Here is a 16,119-nt window from a genome sequence, read left to right on the forward strand (position 1 = left end):
TGTAGTTGCCATGACTGAGAGACTGAATTTTTGGTTTTATTTAGTTTTAAATAATTTAATCATGGAGCTGGGGTTATGGCTCAGTGGTAGAGCTCTTGCCTAGCATGTGTGAGGCATTGGGTTTGATTCTTAGCACCACATATAAACAAATAAAATAAAGGTCCATTGACAACTAAAAAATATTTTTAAATAATAATAATAATTTAATCACATATTACTAGTTGCTACCGTATTAGAGAAAAAGCACAGTTCTGAATCATCTATGAAGTATAGGTTCTGAATCATTGCCACCAAATTATTTATTTTTTTATCAACTGAAACTGACAGATATTAAAATTTATTTGAATTAGAAAAGTTTGTTTAAAGAGGAATATTAAGAATGGTGAAAGCTTTTCTTTCGCTGTATATAGCAATTCCTTAGAGGTAAAACTAGTCTTTTAAAAGTATTTTAACTTATTCTAACTCCTCTGAAGAATGTTTACATTTACACTTTTATTATAAATTACATTTATATTATAAATGGTGATATTATTTACATTGGCTTGTCATTTTAGCAGTGATTTTCCGAAGGGATAGAGTTTTGATACCTTGTTGGCCTGCAAGGGATATTCATGGAATTTTGTTACTTGGTTGTTTGCGGGATTAGCATAGTTTGGTTATAAAATTAAAAGGACGAATTCTCTTTACACTGACAAGGCCAAGGGGGAATATAAGTAAGGAATCAAATTTAGTATCACCAGTAGAACAAACATGTACTTGCTCATGTAGAAAGGACCATTACCTTGAAAGTATTCTTGTCCAAAACATTTAGCTTCAACATCATAATAAGACAGGATTAATATGTGTGGAAAAATATTCTGCAAAACAACACAAATAGCAATATTGTGAAATTTTCTATATAAAACACTGAGGATACATGACAAATATAAGGAATTGTGACTTCAGAGTAGAAACCAAATAAGTGAATAGTAATTAGGACTTTAAAAAAGAAAAACAACTGAGAGATATTTGAATATATAGTGTGTGTTAAATTATATTATGTCTACATTTTCTTGCATATGACATGATGTTATTGTGGATACATAGAAGTTCTCATATTTAAAGGGTAGATGGTAAAAAAAGAAAGTAAAATATCCTGATATTTAAAACTTACAGATAGTTGGAGAGGGGACATGTATGTATGTAGAGTGGGGATTGTACAATAATGAAACATTAATGGTTAGTGAGTCTGAAGTGAAGATTACTTATTATTTTTATTTTTTAAACTTCTTAGCAGGTTTGGTTTTTCAAATTAAAAGGTTAAGTGGGGAAGAAATAGGAGTTAAGACCATACCCTAATCCTGAAATTATTAATCATGTTTTTAAAAGTATGGCAATATTTCAGAAATATAGAGACCTCTTTTTATAAAAGGAAAAAAATTATCAAGAATTCCCCTATGGACCTAAACTGTTTTATCACAACTTTAATAAAGTACATGTATAAATGTAAAAATCGCGCACCATCTACACGTGTTTCTAGCTCCTATACAACTTTTAATTCATATTATAATTAAATATAATCAATATATAAAATCAAGAAAATTCAAAATAACTAATGGAATAATAGTAGTAGGATGGACTAATACATACTGTGTTGAAAATAAGTTGCCACTTTACATAGCAAACTGGTTTGGGGTACTTAATTATAATTTTTTTTTTTTTTTTTTTGCTTTTGAGGTTATCAGACCTGTATTAATAACTACCATTTGATATTCACTTTCCATGCTAATTTTCTCATTCCAGCTACTGTAAAACTTAGTGTAGTGCAATTACAAAATTTAGTCTTTACCTATGTACTGTATTTTTTATATTTTATGTCCTCTTTTTATTAAACTGAAAATAATGTATACTTATTATTTTCATAATACAAATTATCTTCCACTTATTAAACAACTTGAGAAATTAAAGACTTATTTGAATATTTTTCACCTGGGAATATTACTACAAAAACAAGGTTTAATCCTTGTAAATGATAAATTTAATGTTAGCACAACAATTAAAGAATGAAGTAGGATACATTTTTCCTTTTTTATTATTATTTTTTCTTGGAGCCAGGATTTCACTGTGTTACCTAGGCTGGCCTCAAACTCCTGAATTCAACCAATCCTCCTGCCCCAGCCTCCCAAATAGCTGGGACTACAGGCATGTGCCATTGTGCCCACTTAATTTTCTCACTTTCACTTTGGCATGTACCAAATTGTTACTCTGTATTTGAACTTCTAAATCAAAAACTTCTAGATCAACAATGGAATGCTGTCACTTAAGGTGATTGCCTAATACAATTATAATAATAAACAGAAAAGCCATTGCAAAAAATACTGGCAAAATTATCAAGACTAATCAACTCTGTACAACAAAACCTTATAAAACATGCAGTCACCACAGGAGAGAAGCTGGTTGTCAAAATGACCCTTCCTGAGAGTATTATTGGTATTTGACCTAACCCACAGTCTTCATGGGGAAAGACTATATACTCAGAATTCAGAATCCAGAAGTGAATCCTAATATACATTTTCTATGAAAGTGCCAATGCAGTTCATTAGGAAAATGAATTTGTGCTGCAGTAATTGGGGATCACAAGCAAAACAATGAGCTTAGACCCTTACTCCATATCTTACATAAAAATTAACTTAGGATTGTAAGAACTAAAACAACAAAACACTTTAAAATAGGAGGAAATCTTTAAAACCGTGAATTAAAAAATATGTAACACGAAAAGTGTCATCCATGAAAGAACTAATCAATAAATTGGACCTTATCAAAATTCACAACTTGTGGTATCAAAATACACCATTAAGATAATAACAACTCATGTAACAGTGTTTGAAAACAGTAGCAAAAAACATCTGATAAAGGTCTTGTATGCGTATATTTCAAAGAACTCAAACTGGAACTTTCATGTATTTCTGATGGGAATGTAAAATGGAGCAACCAACAGCTGTCAGTTTCTTAAAGAGTTAAACAATATTATCACATGACTCAGATCTGTGCTTTTAAGGTGTCTTCCCAAGAGACACAAAAACGTGTCCTCACAAAGATTTGAATCTGATTGGTCATAGCAGCATTTTTCATGATAATCAAAACCATGGAGACCTATGTCAACCAACGGATGAGTTTCCAGACAAAATGTGATAATATCTTTACAGTGGCTACTATTTGGTAGTTAAAAAAAAAAAAAAAATAGGCACATGTTAAAACATGGATGAACCTCAGAAACATTATGCAGTGTATAAGAAGCCATACAATGGGGCCACATATTATTTCATTTTAATATTCAGCAAGTCAATGTATATGGAAAGAAATAGAGGTTGGCTGGGTAGTGGGTAGAAATAGAGTTTGGCTGGGTATTAGTGTGAAGAAAGTGTTCTAAAACAGATTGATGGCAATGGTCATGGTTATACTACTAGGTAAAAGTCATTGACTTGTATACATTCAGTTGATAAATTTTATTATATGCAAAATATGTCTCAGTGTATTTTAGAAAAGTGGGAAATAAAATTATATAGCAATATTTTTTAATAAAACCATTAGAATGTCACAATATACTTCAGATTTTTAAATATTCTGAACCCCTAATATTCTGTTTTTAGAAGTTAGATAAGAGGAAATATCTATGTAACTCCATTTCAGACTAACACTGGCATGTGTATGTATACACTTATTTGTAATCATATTTTGACAGATTCAAAAATAAAACAGAAAATATGTATCTCCCTTATTTTTGAAAATGGTCATATCTCTTAGTTTTCTGGCTGTTAGAAATGGGTTTTGTTTATTTAGTTTAGTGATAAATAAAAGTTATATATATGGGGTATGTGGTGATATTACCATAAATGTATACATTGTATAATGTTCAAATTAGGGTACATAGATATATTTCTTCAAATATTTGTCATTTATTTGTGGTGAAAACACCTAAGATCTAGCCAGGAGGCGTGGTATCGCACACCTAAAATCCCAGTGGCTCCAGTGGGAGCCTACACATTTTACGATTGAATTTTCTAGTTCTTTCAAAAATTAGTGTTTTGATGGAGATTTCATTGAATTTATAAATTTAGACATTTAACAATATTGATTATTGCCAGCCTCAGCAACTTAGTGAGACTCTGTCTCAAAAAGTACCATGGATGTGACTCACTGTTTAAGTGCTCCTTGGTTGAATCCCTGCTGCCAAAAAGAAAGAAAACTTTGAAATTCTTTATTTCCATCGGGTATGCACACCTTTGTAACCCCAGTGACCTGCAAGACTGAGGTAGGAGGATCTCCAGTTTGATGACAGCCTCAGCAATTTAGAGAGATGTATCTCATAATAAAAAGTATTGTGGATGTAGTTCAGTGGTAGAGTGTCCTTGGTTTCAATTCCTGGGACACCGCCCCCTGCCAAAAAAAAAAGAAAATCTTTTTCCTAGCTTTTCTGAAAATATAGTACCTTATCATTATCCATAGTCACTTCAAGAAATAAACACTATCCTATTAAAATTTCATATTAATTGACTAACCATTCCTTTTCTCTTTTCCCCATACTCTTTCCAGTCTCTCCAACCACTGTTTTTTCCTCTCAACTTTTATTTCATTTTTTTTTTCTTTTTTAAGATTTTACAGAAGAGTGAAATTATGTGATATTTCTCCCTTTGTGCCTGGCTTACCAGGTGAAATCTTAACATCACCTCCAAAAAGTTCTTGCCCTGTTCAGTGTTCTGAAGCATTTGATGTTTTTTCTCCTAGTAGTTTTGTAGTTATGATCTAATATTTAAATCTTTAATCCAGCCAGGCTTAATGCTCACACTTGTAATCCCAGCAGCTGGAGAGGCTAAGGCAGGAGGATCACGAGTTCAAAGCCAGCCTCAGCAATAGTGAGGCACAAAGCAACTCTGTGAAACTCTGTCTCTAAATAAAATGCAAATAGGGCTGGGGATGTGGCTCAGTGGCTGAGTACCCCTGAATTCAATTCTTAGTCACCCCCCAATAAATAAATCTTTAATCCATTTTGAATTGATAGTTGTGAATTGTGAAAGATTGTATCTAGTTTCACTCTTCTGCATGTGGATATCCAATTTTCCCAGCACCTTTTATTGAAAAGATGACCCCTGTCCACAAAACATATTCTTAGCACTCTGTTGAAGATTGGTTGCCCATAGATATGACTCTATTCTGTTCTTTTGGTTCATGTGCCTGTTTTTATGCCAGTACCATACTGTTGTGATTACTGTACATTTGTTTTGAAATCAGATAAGATAATGCTTCCTGCTTGGTTCTTTTTGTTTAAAAAGAAAAAAAAAATGGGGGTTTCCATGGTTCCATACAAATTTTATGATTGAATTTTCTAGTTCTTCGAAAAATGTCATTAGTATTTTGATGGAGATTTCATTGAATTTATAGATCTCTTTAGACATTTAACAATATTGATTCTTCCAGTCTATGAACACAAGATGTCTTTTGTTTGTTTCTGTTTTATTTTTAGCTATTATAAATGAGATTGGGTTCTAGATATTTCAGATAAAGCTCTCACTTTGCCTATAGAAACACTACAGATTTTTCTGTGTTGTTTTTGAATCCCACAACTTTCTGAGTTTATTTATTTGTGTGTATGTGTGTGTTTTGTAAGGTCTTTTGGGTTTTCTGTATAAAAGATGTTTTCTGCAAATAATGACAGTTTGCTTTTCTTCTTTCTACTTTCATTACCATTTCTTTCTTTCTTTTGCCTGATTGCTTTGACTAGAATTTCCAGTACTATGTTGAATAAAATGATAATAGTAGGCATCTTGTGCTGTCATATTTTGGAGAGAAAGCTTTTCTCCATTCAGTATGATTAGTTAGCTTTGGGCTTGTTTTATATATTTGGCATTTATTAGGTTTATTATGTTCCTTCTATACCTTATTTATTCAGCATTTTTATCATAAAGACATGCTGGATTTTTGCAAATCTGTTTTTTTCTCCATCTATTGATGATCATATGGCTTTTGCCCTTCATTCTGATGATATGATGGATCACCTTTATTGATTTACATATGTTGAACCATCTTTCATCGATGGAGTGATGTTAGCAATCTTTTTAATATGCTGTCAGACTTTAGTTCACTGATATTTTGTTTAGGGTTCTGTGTTCATCAGGGATATTGACCTCCAACTGTGTTTTTTGTGTTCTTGTCTGGTTTTGATATCAAAAGTAATTCTGGCTTCATAGAATGAATTTGGAAGAATTTTTCATGTTGATTTTTTTTTTTTTTTTTTAATGTTTGGTAGAATTCAGCAGTGAAGCCCTCTGATTTGAGGCTTTTCCTTGCTGGGAGACTTTGTATTACTGAGTTAATTGTTATGTTCATTATTGATCTGTTCAGCTTTTTTCTTTTTTTATGATTCACTCTTGGTAAGGTTCATGTATCCAGGAATATGCCTGTTTCTTCTAGGTTATTAAAGTTTTTGGCATACAGTTTATTATGATTTAGATATGAGATGTCCCCATGGGGGCAGGGAGCAAAAACAAAACTCATATGTGAGACAACACAAAAAAGTGTAGAGGTAAAACAGATTGAGTTATGAGAGCCTTAACCTAATCACTGCATTAACCCAGTGATAGAGATTAACTGGGCAGTAATCTTACTCAGGTAGGGTGTAGCTAGAAGAAGTAGGTCACCAGGGGCTTACCATTTCAGTTTATGTTTTGTCCCTGGGGAGTGGAGCTCTCTCTGCTTCCTGATTGCCATGTCCTGAGCTGCTTTCCACACCTTTATGTCATAATGTTCTGCTTCATCTTGGTTACAGAACAACACAGTCAACCGATAAACTTTTTTTCCTCTAAAAATCATTCTTGTCAGGGCTTTTAGTCATAGTGATGAAAAAACTGACTAAAACACTGTTTATAATAGTTTCTAATGATCCTTTGTATTTCTGTGGTATCAGTTTTAATATTTCATTTTTATCTCTGATTTTATTTGAGTCTGTTCAAAGGTTTATCAGTTGTTTATCTTTTTAAAAACTACCTTATGTCAAAAAGACTCTTGTATTTTTAATGTACATTTCACTTGTTTCTGCTTTGAACTTAATCACTTTCTTACACCAATTTTGGGAATAACTTGTTTTTTTAGTTCCTCGAGGTGTGATTATAGGTTGAGATCTTTTTGCTTTTTTGATGTATTTGTTGAGTGCTGTATACTCACCTTTAACATTGCTTTCCTATATCCAGTAGGTTTAGGCGTACTGTGTTTCCATTTTTATGAAAATTTTAAATTTATTTTTTGTCTTTATACATTTTTTTTAAGGAATAAGTTGTTTAGTTTCTGTGTAATTGTATAGTTTCCAAAGTTTGGTTTTATCACGCTGCAGTGGGAAAAAAATACTTGATATGAATTTTGTTCTTGATGCTTGTTGGTATACAGTGACAACTATGTAGTGAAGGATTAGGTATTTATTCCAGCCTTTATCATATGGCTTTGCTTTTACTTGTTCTTCCAGAGAGTCTATGTAGGCTGCTTATTTTCTTTGAGCTTGTAAGCAGTGCTGCTATTTCAGCACTAGAGAGTGCCCTAAGCCCAAGATTATTTAAATCTGCAGTATATGTATTGTTGAGAACTGGGGGAGTTCTTTAAAAGGGTAGTTCACCTGCAGTCACTGATCTGTGATCAGGTGTCACATGGTTCTGCCCGGCAGTGTGCATCACTGCTCAGTTCTTCTATGAAATGAGTTGGCACCTGCTTCCCTCATATTACCCAAGTGTATGCCCTCATCTTACCCAAGTGTATGATGACTCCATCTATGTTGTGTTGCCTGGGGTTGGGACTGGGATAGGGTAGTCAGTCCCCTGGCCTACCAACATAATAATGCTGGGTTATATCTAGAATCCATAGCCTACCAAGATCAGCACAGCACTAGGGCAGGATGTAGGCCTATATTATTTATGCCCTGTCTGCTGCTCTGGTATGCACATATGGCCTGAAAGTGTTATAACCAGCCACAGATGATGCTAGCCTGAACACAGATGCACCTAGTTGTCTCCAGAGGTTTCCACTTGACACCATGGTAGGTTCAGAGGCTCTGTCTGCAGGACAATAGCCATTGGGATCCACGCAGTATTGGATTTAGTTTGTCTAACACTGAATTCGAAGGCAAAGTCTGTGATTACTTTGTTCTACCTGCAGAGGCTGAAGACTTATTCCATGTTGTACTGTCCAAAATTGGGGAAGGATTGGTGGAAGCCACCAGGCTAATTCAGGTCCAAAGCCCACAGGCACTGCCCTGGAGGCAGGAGCTGTAGGGTTGTGTCCAGTACTGGATTATATCATGGTGGGCCTGTGTTCTAAGACATGGACCCTGTTTCTTCATTCTCCCCTTCCCCACCCCCAAGTAAGAGGCTTCACTCCATACTATGTTGTTTGGAGTTGGGAGAGAAGTTCCTGGGTAGCTCTTTTCTTCAGTGCATTTTATTTATTTTTTATTAGTTTACTAAAACAGGTACTGTGATTTCTCACCTGACCTAGTTTCCTTAACTCTTGTAAAAGTAGTTTCCTACCTAAGCAGCTATTCAAATTGATGTTTCTATGGGACAGGGTGTGCTAGGGGTCACATTATCTGTGGAATATTTGATGAAAAAACCAAAACCTCTTAAAATTAGCTTTGTTTTCCATTTCTGTATTTACTAACTTTATTGCATTTTGTTTTGTTTTAGATCACTGTGTCCACTACTATGATCTTCGTAACACTAAACAGCCAATCATGGTATTCAAAGGACACCGAAAAGCAGTCTCCTATGCAAAGTTTGTGAGTGGTGAGGAAATTGTCTCTGCGTGAGTATTACTCTCCCCTGAGGGTGAGCTTAATACTGAGCTCTGTCGTCATTTGCCAATTCATAAAATAACTATAGTTGTATGTAAAGAATAACATTGGGTTATATGCACTTTTTCTTAAGTAGTAGATTTCTATATCTTACCCATTTAAAATACACATATATTCTGATCTGTATTGCTCATTTTTATGTTACTTGTGCATAAAATTTATAAATTCTAGTTTTTAATGTAACCCTGAATCTAGTACTCCTAAGTTTAGTGGCATTTGAACTTTTAAATTGGGTTTCAATTATTCTCCTGAAGAAGAAAACAACCTAGTCAATGCAATAGAATGAAAAGAATTTTATTAAAGTCAACTAATATGCTATTATAGGTCTACTTAAAGTATAATAGTAGCATATTTTGGGTTTTAAATAAATTGTTGACTTTTACACTAACACTGACCTCTCTGATTTCATGGTGCGTTTTAATTATATTTTTTGTTTTGTTTTGGGTTGGGTTTTTTGGGGGGTAGGGGGTTGCTGGGGATTGAATTTAGGGGCATTTGACCACTGAGCCACATCCCAGTCCTATGTTGTATTTTATTTAGAGACAGGGTCTCACAAAGTTGCTTGTTGCCTCACTTCTGCCGAGGATGACTTTGAACTCATGATCCTCCTGCATCAGCCTCCTGAGCTGCTGGGATTACAGGCTTGCATCACCGCATCTGGCTTAAATATGTTTTAAAAAAGAACTTTTCTAAGTTTAACTACTTATACCTAATAAATCCTTTGAAAAGGCTTCTGAGCTAGAAAATAATAATATAAACTTTCAGTTATCTTTTTCATTTGTTTAAAGGTAGTAGGATTTCAATGAGGTAAATAGAATTCAGTTGTCAAAATATATAAACTAACATAGTTTTGTTCTCATAATATGAGAACTAACTAAAATATTCCACCAACATAGGCAGTCACATTTTTGGTTATCCATTTTGTAATTCTGTAGTTTCTTCATTTTTCTCTTTCTTAATTTTTTCATTTTATATGTAAGCTTTCATCTCAAGCTTAATGATATATTTTTTTTTTCTTTTTTGTTTAGTTTCTGATCTCTCTCAGGAAATTATTAATGCCAGTGCCTTATATATGGTTTCCTACCACATCTACCTCCACACTTGTTGCTCTAAATAAGAACTTGGTAATTTGAATTGAGTAACAGAATGGGAAACGAGCTTTCCAATGAGAACTAACGTGGGTAATTAGTTCACAAATATTAAATTAGGTGGCAGTCAGTCAGAAATATCCCATCTTTAAGAGAAAATATAATGGACAATGAATAATTTAAATATTACTCAGATTTCAATGTAGATGATAGTTTATATGGCAAATTTTTTTTCTTTGACTTCAGATTTAATCCTTTTTTAAAAATTTCAAATTTGTAAATGTTTAACCAATTAGTTGCCTAATTTTGAATTATGTGTGTACTTAAGTACAAATTGGAATTATGTGTGTACTTAAGCATAAATTGGAAATCTTAGTTGACCTTTTTAATATATATTTTCACCAGTCTTTTTTCCTTTTTAATTTTAATACATCACAATGACTTTTTTCCCCCTTGGATGAATTTGAACCTTGGAAATACCCAGAACAAATTTAACCACAAGTGTATTTGGAAATAGTAATGTTAACATTAAAATGTATTTTAAAATAGCAACATAAGGGGATATTCAGAGCAACATTGTTGAGCAAAACAATTAAAACAAATATCTAAAAACAGATGTTATGTTGAAAACATGACAGGCAATGGAAAAATATTTTAAAAGTTAGAAATTCAGCTTCTGCAATCAGTTTAATTCTTGGCTATCCTGTTTATTCACCATGGCACTTTGAAAACATACTAACTCTTCTAAACTTGTTTCCCTTGTCTCCTCTGTGGAGCTAATAGTAGTACCTAGGTTGTGAATCTTTAAGTGATCTATGAAAAATCTTTTAGAAAATGAGTCTTTGAATAAGAAATAAAATGTTATATTGTGCAGTCATTACAGAAAAATATAAAACAAGCTATGAAGTAAGGGAAAGCAGTTTCCAAAGTTATATGTGTAGTATGAGCCAATTTTTATAACAGAAATTCGGAGAAAAACAAAACATGATTTTTTTAAAATCCAAAGATTATATGATGATTACCATTGATTTTTATACAAAATTATTTTTTGGTAAATAACTGCATTTGCATATTCTTTCAGCAAGATAAACTGATCTACTTGATGTAGAAAAGCAAGATCTACTTTATGTAGATCTTTTAACCATATCCCTTTTCTGTAGGGATAACTAAGAAAGTAGTTTGTGTTCCTTATACCTATATAATTCAACAGTTGAAAAGTAAATCAAATCAAGAACAACAAATATCTCCCTAAAGTTGAACACATCTTCCAGTAGAGCGCTGTTATTGTTTGATTGGTAGTTACATGGTGCTGTTGACACCATTGGTATTTATTGATCACTTCCTACATATGAAAAGTGCTATTGAAAGCATTTTAAATTACTTAATTTTCACAGTAATTCATTAGATTTATTTTAATTCTATAAAGTAGTAATCACTATATTCATATTTAACTGATGAAAATCTGAGTCCAGTGAGGTTTCATAACTTGCCCAAGGTTAAAAGCAAATTAATAGCAGATTGGACATTGTTACTTAGACATCTTGGCTCCAGAGTCTGCTTTCTGAACCATAATACTGGATTGCCTATAATTAGTAGGGGATGTGTTTAATGCCATGAAATCTTAAATATCTTCCAACTTTTGTGTTTATCTCAGCTCAACAGACAGCCAGCTAAAACTGTGGAATGTGGGGAAACCATACTGTCTACGTTCCTTCAAGGGTCACATCAATGAAAAAAACTTTGTAGGCCTCGCTTCCAATGGAGATTACATAGCTTGTGGTAAGTGAAACCAGCTTTCGGGGAACTTTTTAGCAGATATCTGTCACTGTAGTTTAGAAGTTGTCTATAGAAGGCAGCAGCATAGTTCTGAGCTTAGTTCTATGAATTTTTCTGAAAGAGCACTAGTCCTTTCATTTCTCATTGAGTACAAACCCTGAATACGTGATACAGCATGACATTTTAAACTGTTTCATTTAGTTATTTTCCAGTGTAGCATAACTTGTATAGCTGTTCTGTAGAAGACAAAAAAATCTTAATTACTAAAAATAATTAAGGAGACAAATATTTGTCTTAAGATTGATATTCAGTTTCTTCTATCTAGTGTTCTCTTTAGTAAGTGGTCTGCTTGGGTAAAGTTGATCTATTATTCTAGGTCTTTTATTGTTGATAACTTTTATAAGTTTAAATCAGAACAAGAAAAATCAAATTTTATATTACTCAAATGTTCTAATATATCTAATGAGCTTTCATCAGTACTTTTAAGTGACTTAACCTTGATTCAATAAATTTTATTCTCTCTACTTGTATAAACTATGAAAGTAAATATCCAGCACAGTTATCCAGCCTTGATAGATTGTTCAAAAAAGTATACTTTCCTAATAGAATAATGTGATTATTAGGAAATGGGAAGTAAATTTTATAGGTTATTTACATTTGTCTCAATTTCCATATGGTAATCTGGTCCAAATGTAAATTAAGATTCTTATAACTAATTTCTGGTTCTGTTGTTGATGCTATCAGTGTTTTATATATATGACAAATTCAATTTTAGAAGTATCAATATTGTTAAATTATATAACATTGATCATTTCTTTAGATTATTAGTAAACCATGGCTCTTGTCCAAGAATGCTTTTTTCAACTGATTTCCAATTAATTCTGTGATCTATTCTTTCAAATTTGACCATAAAAGATTATTGGTCTCTGAGTTAAACTTTGGCTGGTAATTACTATTTAACTGTGATATTCTAATTCCAAGTTCTCCAATTCTAAAAAATTGTTTTTTATTTTTTATTTTCAGGAAGTGAGAATAACTCTCTCTACCTGTACTATAAAGGACTTTCTAAGACTTTGTTAACTTTTAAGTTTGATACAGTCAAAAGTGTTCTGGACAAAGACCGAAAAGAAGATGATACAAATGAATTTGTTAGTGCTGTGTGCTGGAGGGCACTACCAGATGGGGTAAGTTTTCATATCAGTTTTTTTTTTTTTTTAAACCTTGGTATCTCATGTAATGTTTTATGTATACACAGGATTTTTAATTTTTTTTAAATATAAATTGATATATGTATTTTCTTTTTTGCTTGGTATTTGCTTGGTTTGTTTCAAATGTCACAATATAACAATGTCGTATTGACCTAGTATCCCTTCTGTGCATCAAAGTATCTTATGCATATTTATATTACAAGCTCTATCACATTGTCTGCATCTCTTCTATATGACAGGAAATTCCTCCGAGTACCCACGGTGTCACATTTTCCTTAATGATCACATGCAGTATATACTCAGTAAGCATTCAGCTGAGGTTGTATTTTAACAATAGGAAAAGCATTTGATGTAGGTAACAGAGTGGCCTATATGTGTATGTGATTAACGGTTACATGCCTAGTAGATATTATACATATACACACATTAGACCACTCTGGATTCTCTAGAATTGCTCTCTAAAAATGCACTTATGTAAGATTATTTAAACATATTCAATTTGTTGACAAGAAAGTTATACTAAGTTGTAAAAAAAAAATTTCTTTTTTTTCGGTTTTCACTTATTCCTGTATTATATGAATAAATAATTATTTACTATCATGATTTATTATATACTATAGCCATTCATTAGATTATCTTCTTAAAAATAGTTTTTTAGGTGCTTAGTTGGTTATTGGGTTTCTGTTGTTATTCTTGTTTTTGTGCTGGACATTGAACTCAGATCTTCACACAGGCTAAGCATGTACCACTCGTAAAGTCTACAGCATTATAGAGTAGTGTTCTAGGACTTTACATTCAATCACCACTCTCAGAACAAATTCCAATCCTGCCAGTTTTCATGTAAAAGTGTACCATTTTTTTAAATCTTGTATTCTGTAGTTTTTACTCTGCCTTTTCTATGTTTAGAAGAACGAGTATATACCATTGTAATCTGTTTGTCTACAATAGCCAGGACAGTAACGTACTATACAGATTTGTAACCTAGAAGCAATAGCCTATAACATTCAGCTTAGGTGTATAGAAGGCTATGCCATCTGGATTTGTTGAAGCACAGTCTATGAGGTTTGCATAAATGGCCTAACAAGGCATTTCTTGGCATACATCCTGGTTGTTAAACAGTACCTTCAAACAAGATTCTGTATTTTAAAAGCAGAATCTTGTTTGAAGCTAATGGAAAAAGAAATAAGATCAGAAGAATCATCAGACTAGGACTGCTGTTCCCCTGTAAGCATTTGATGATTTTGGTGGGGTGGCTGGAATCACTTATGGCAGCTTTACAGGGTCACAGAAATTGGAGTGCACTGTCATTATGAGTGACTATCATCATTTTAGGTCCCCACAGTAATATAGTCTAAGATAAACCAATAGAAGATAAGCTTTTATATTGATTGTAATTCGCCTTCATATCATATCAGTCCCTGAAAATTAATTGAGGTGTCCCTGCTAGTGTTCACAGGATATAAACTTAAATTCCCTCTGAAAGAAGGTAACATTAGCAGGTTTTTCCTTCATTTTTCCAGTTTTGCAATTACAGTAACTAAAGCACAATAAAAAGTTAGCAGACATAAGACAAGAAGCATTAATAAAATCCAGCATAGCAACATACAACAGAAACAGAATCATAACATAACTCTTAGATATAAGATTTACCAGACATAGCTTGAAAGTAGCCATGCTTACAAGATGAAAGACAGGATTGAAAGTTTTATTTGGGAATTGGAAACTATTTTAAAAATGAAAACCCTAAAGCTGAAAAAATTACTATTACCAAAAAGAAGAACTCAGGATTTGTTGAATGTAAGTAAAGTAGAAAAAAAGAATTAACTGGTATATAAGTTAGGAGAAGAAAACATGAGAAGAGAAAAATTATTTTAAAAATTTATAAAAGAAATAGGGAATTTCTTTTATATAAATATAAAATGTTATAAATATAAGAACATTTAACATGTTTAACAGGAAATCTAAAAGGAGAGCAAAAATTGGAAGGGATTATTATTGAGAACTTTACAGAGTTGACAAAAGACATCAAGGCAGAGAGAGATTCACTAGACCTTTCAACTGCAGGGAATATATAATGAAATATATATATATATATAAAATGAAATATATAATGGGCTTGTCTTGGATCTTATCTTGGGTCTGCCTTCTCATAACATCATTTCCTTGGAAATATATTAAGACAAACACAAAATATTATGGGTAAATTCCTTTATATCTCTTAAGGTTAATACTAAAACCCTTTCTGGTGTTGCATCTGGACTGGGAGAACTGTAAGTTGGTGTAATACCTTTGAACAGTATGAGACTGATAGAAAACCAAGGCACATCTGTATTGAGGTCAGCTGCATGCAGCTCTGTCTCTGGTGACAGTGGATACTCTTAGTGTGGGCGGAGGAGAAATCTAAGAGGCTGTTCATGTGAGTGATTATTTGGCCTCCCGATCAGTTTGAAGATTTCTGTGCAGACTGAATTTCCTATTCTCTATTCTTGAAAGCCAAGTAATGTAGTGCTAGATTAAAGCCAGTTGTGTCTGATCCACCTTGGCATAATATGATAAAACTGCTAAAAATAAGGAAAATACAAGGAAGGTTTTTTCCATCCTTTAAGTTATGTCTCTTCTTATTATTGACAAATAATTATGCATGTTTACGGGGTATAGTTTGATATTTTAACATATAAAATGATTAAATAAACATCAGTTAATGAAGCTGTCACCTAAAATGTTCATTTCTTGGGGTGAGACCATTTCAGATCTATTCTGTTAACAATTTTGCAGTATACATTATGTTATTACTATCTACAGGCGTCACATTGTGTGTAGTAGATCTCAGAAACATTCTTCCTATCTGAAATTTTGTACCCTTTGACCAGTCTCTCTTCTTCCCAGCCTCTGATAACCACCATTGTACTCTTCTTGTATGAATTTAACCTTTTTAGATTACACACAGAAATGAGATCATGTAGTATTTGTCTTTCTGTGTGTGGCTCATTTCACTTAGCATAATATCCCGCAAGTTCATCCATGTTGTTGAAAGGATTTTATCCTTTTTTCATGACTGAATAGTACTATTCACACCACATTTTCTTTATCTACTCATCTATTGATTGTTACCTAGGTTGATTTCATATTTGGCTATTGTGATTAATGATGCAGCAAATATGAAAGTGCAGATGTCTGT

The 16,119-nt window shown here is 32.7% G+C and overlaps 1 protein-coding gene across 8 annotated transcripts in view; it reads left to right on the forward strand.

Moving 5' to 3' along the window:
- Cop1 (COP1 E3 ubiquitin ligase) overlaps positions 1 to 16,119 on the forward strand; it is a 165,054-nt gene that overhangs the window by 109,596 nt on the left and 39,339 nt on the right. For all 8 annotated transcript variants that reach the window (XM_015491783.2, XM_015491786.2, XM_015491781.2 and 5 more), the window contains 3 exons: positions 8,703 to 8,820; positions 11,612 to 11,736; positions 12,757 to 12,917. In XM_015491783.2, the coding sequence (XP_015347269.1) occupies positions 8,703 to 8,820; positions 11,612 to 11,736; positions 12,757 to 12,917 (404 nt within the window). The remainder of the gene's footprint in view (positions 1 to 8,702; positions 8,821 to 11,611; positions 11,737 to 12,756; positions 12,918 to 16,119) is intronic.

This window comes from Marmota marmota, unplaced genomic scaffold (genome assembly GCF_001458135.2).
Source record: "Marmota marmota marmota unplaced genomic scaffold, marMar, whole genome shotgun sequence".
Taxonomy (NCBI): domain Eukaryota; kingdom Metazoa; phylum Chordata; class Mammalia; order Rodentia; family Sciuridae; genus Marmota; species Marmota marmota.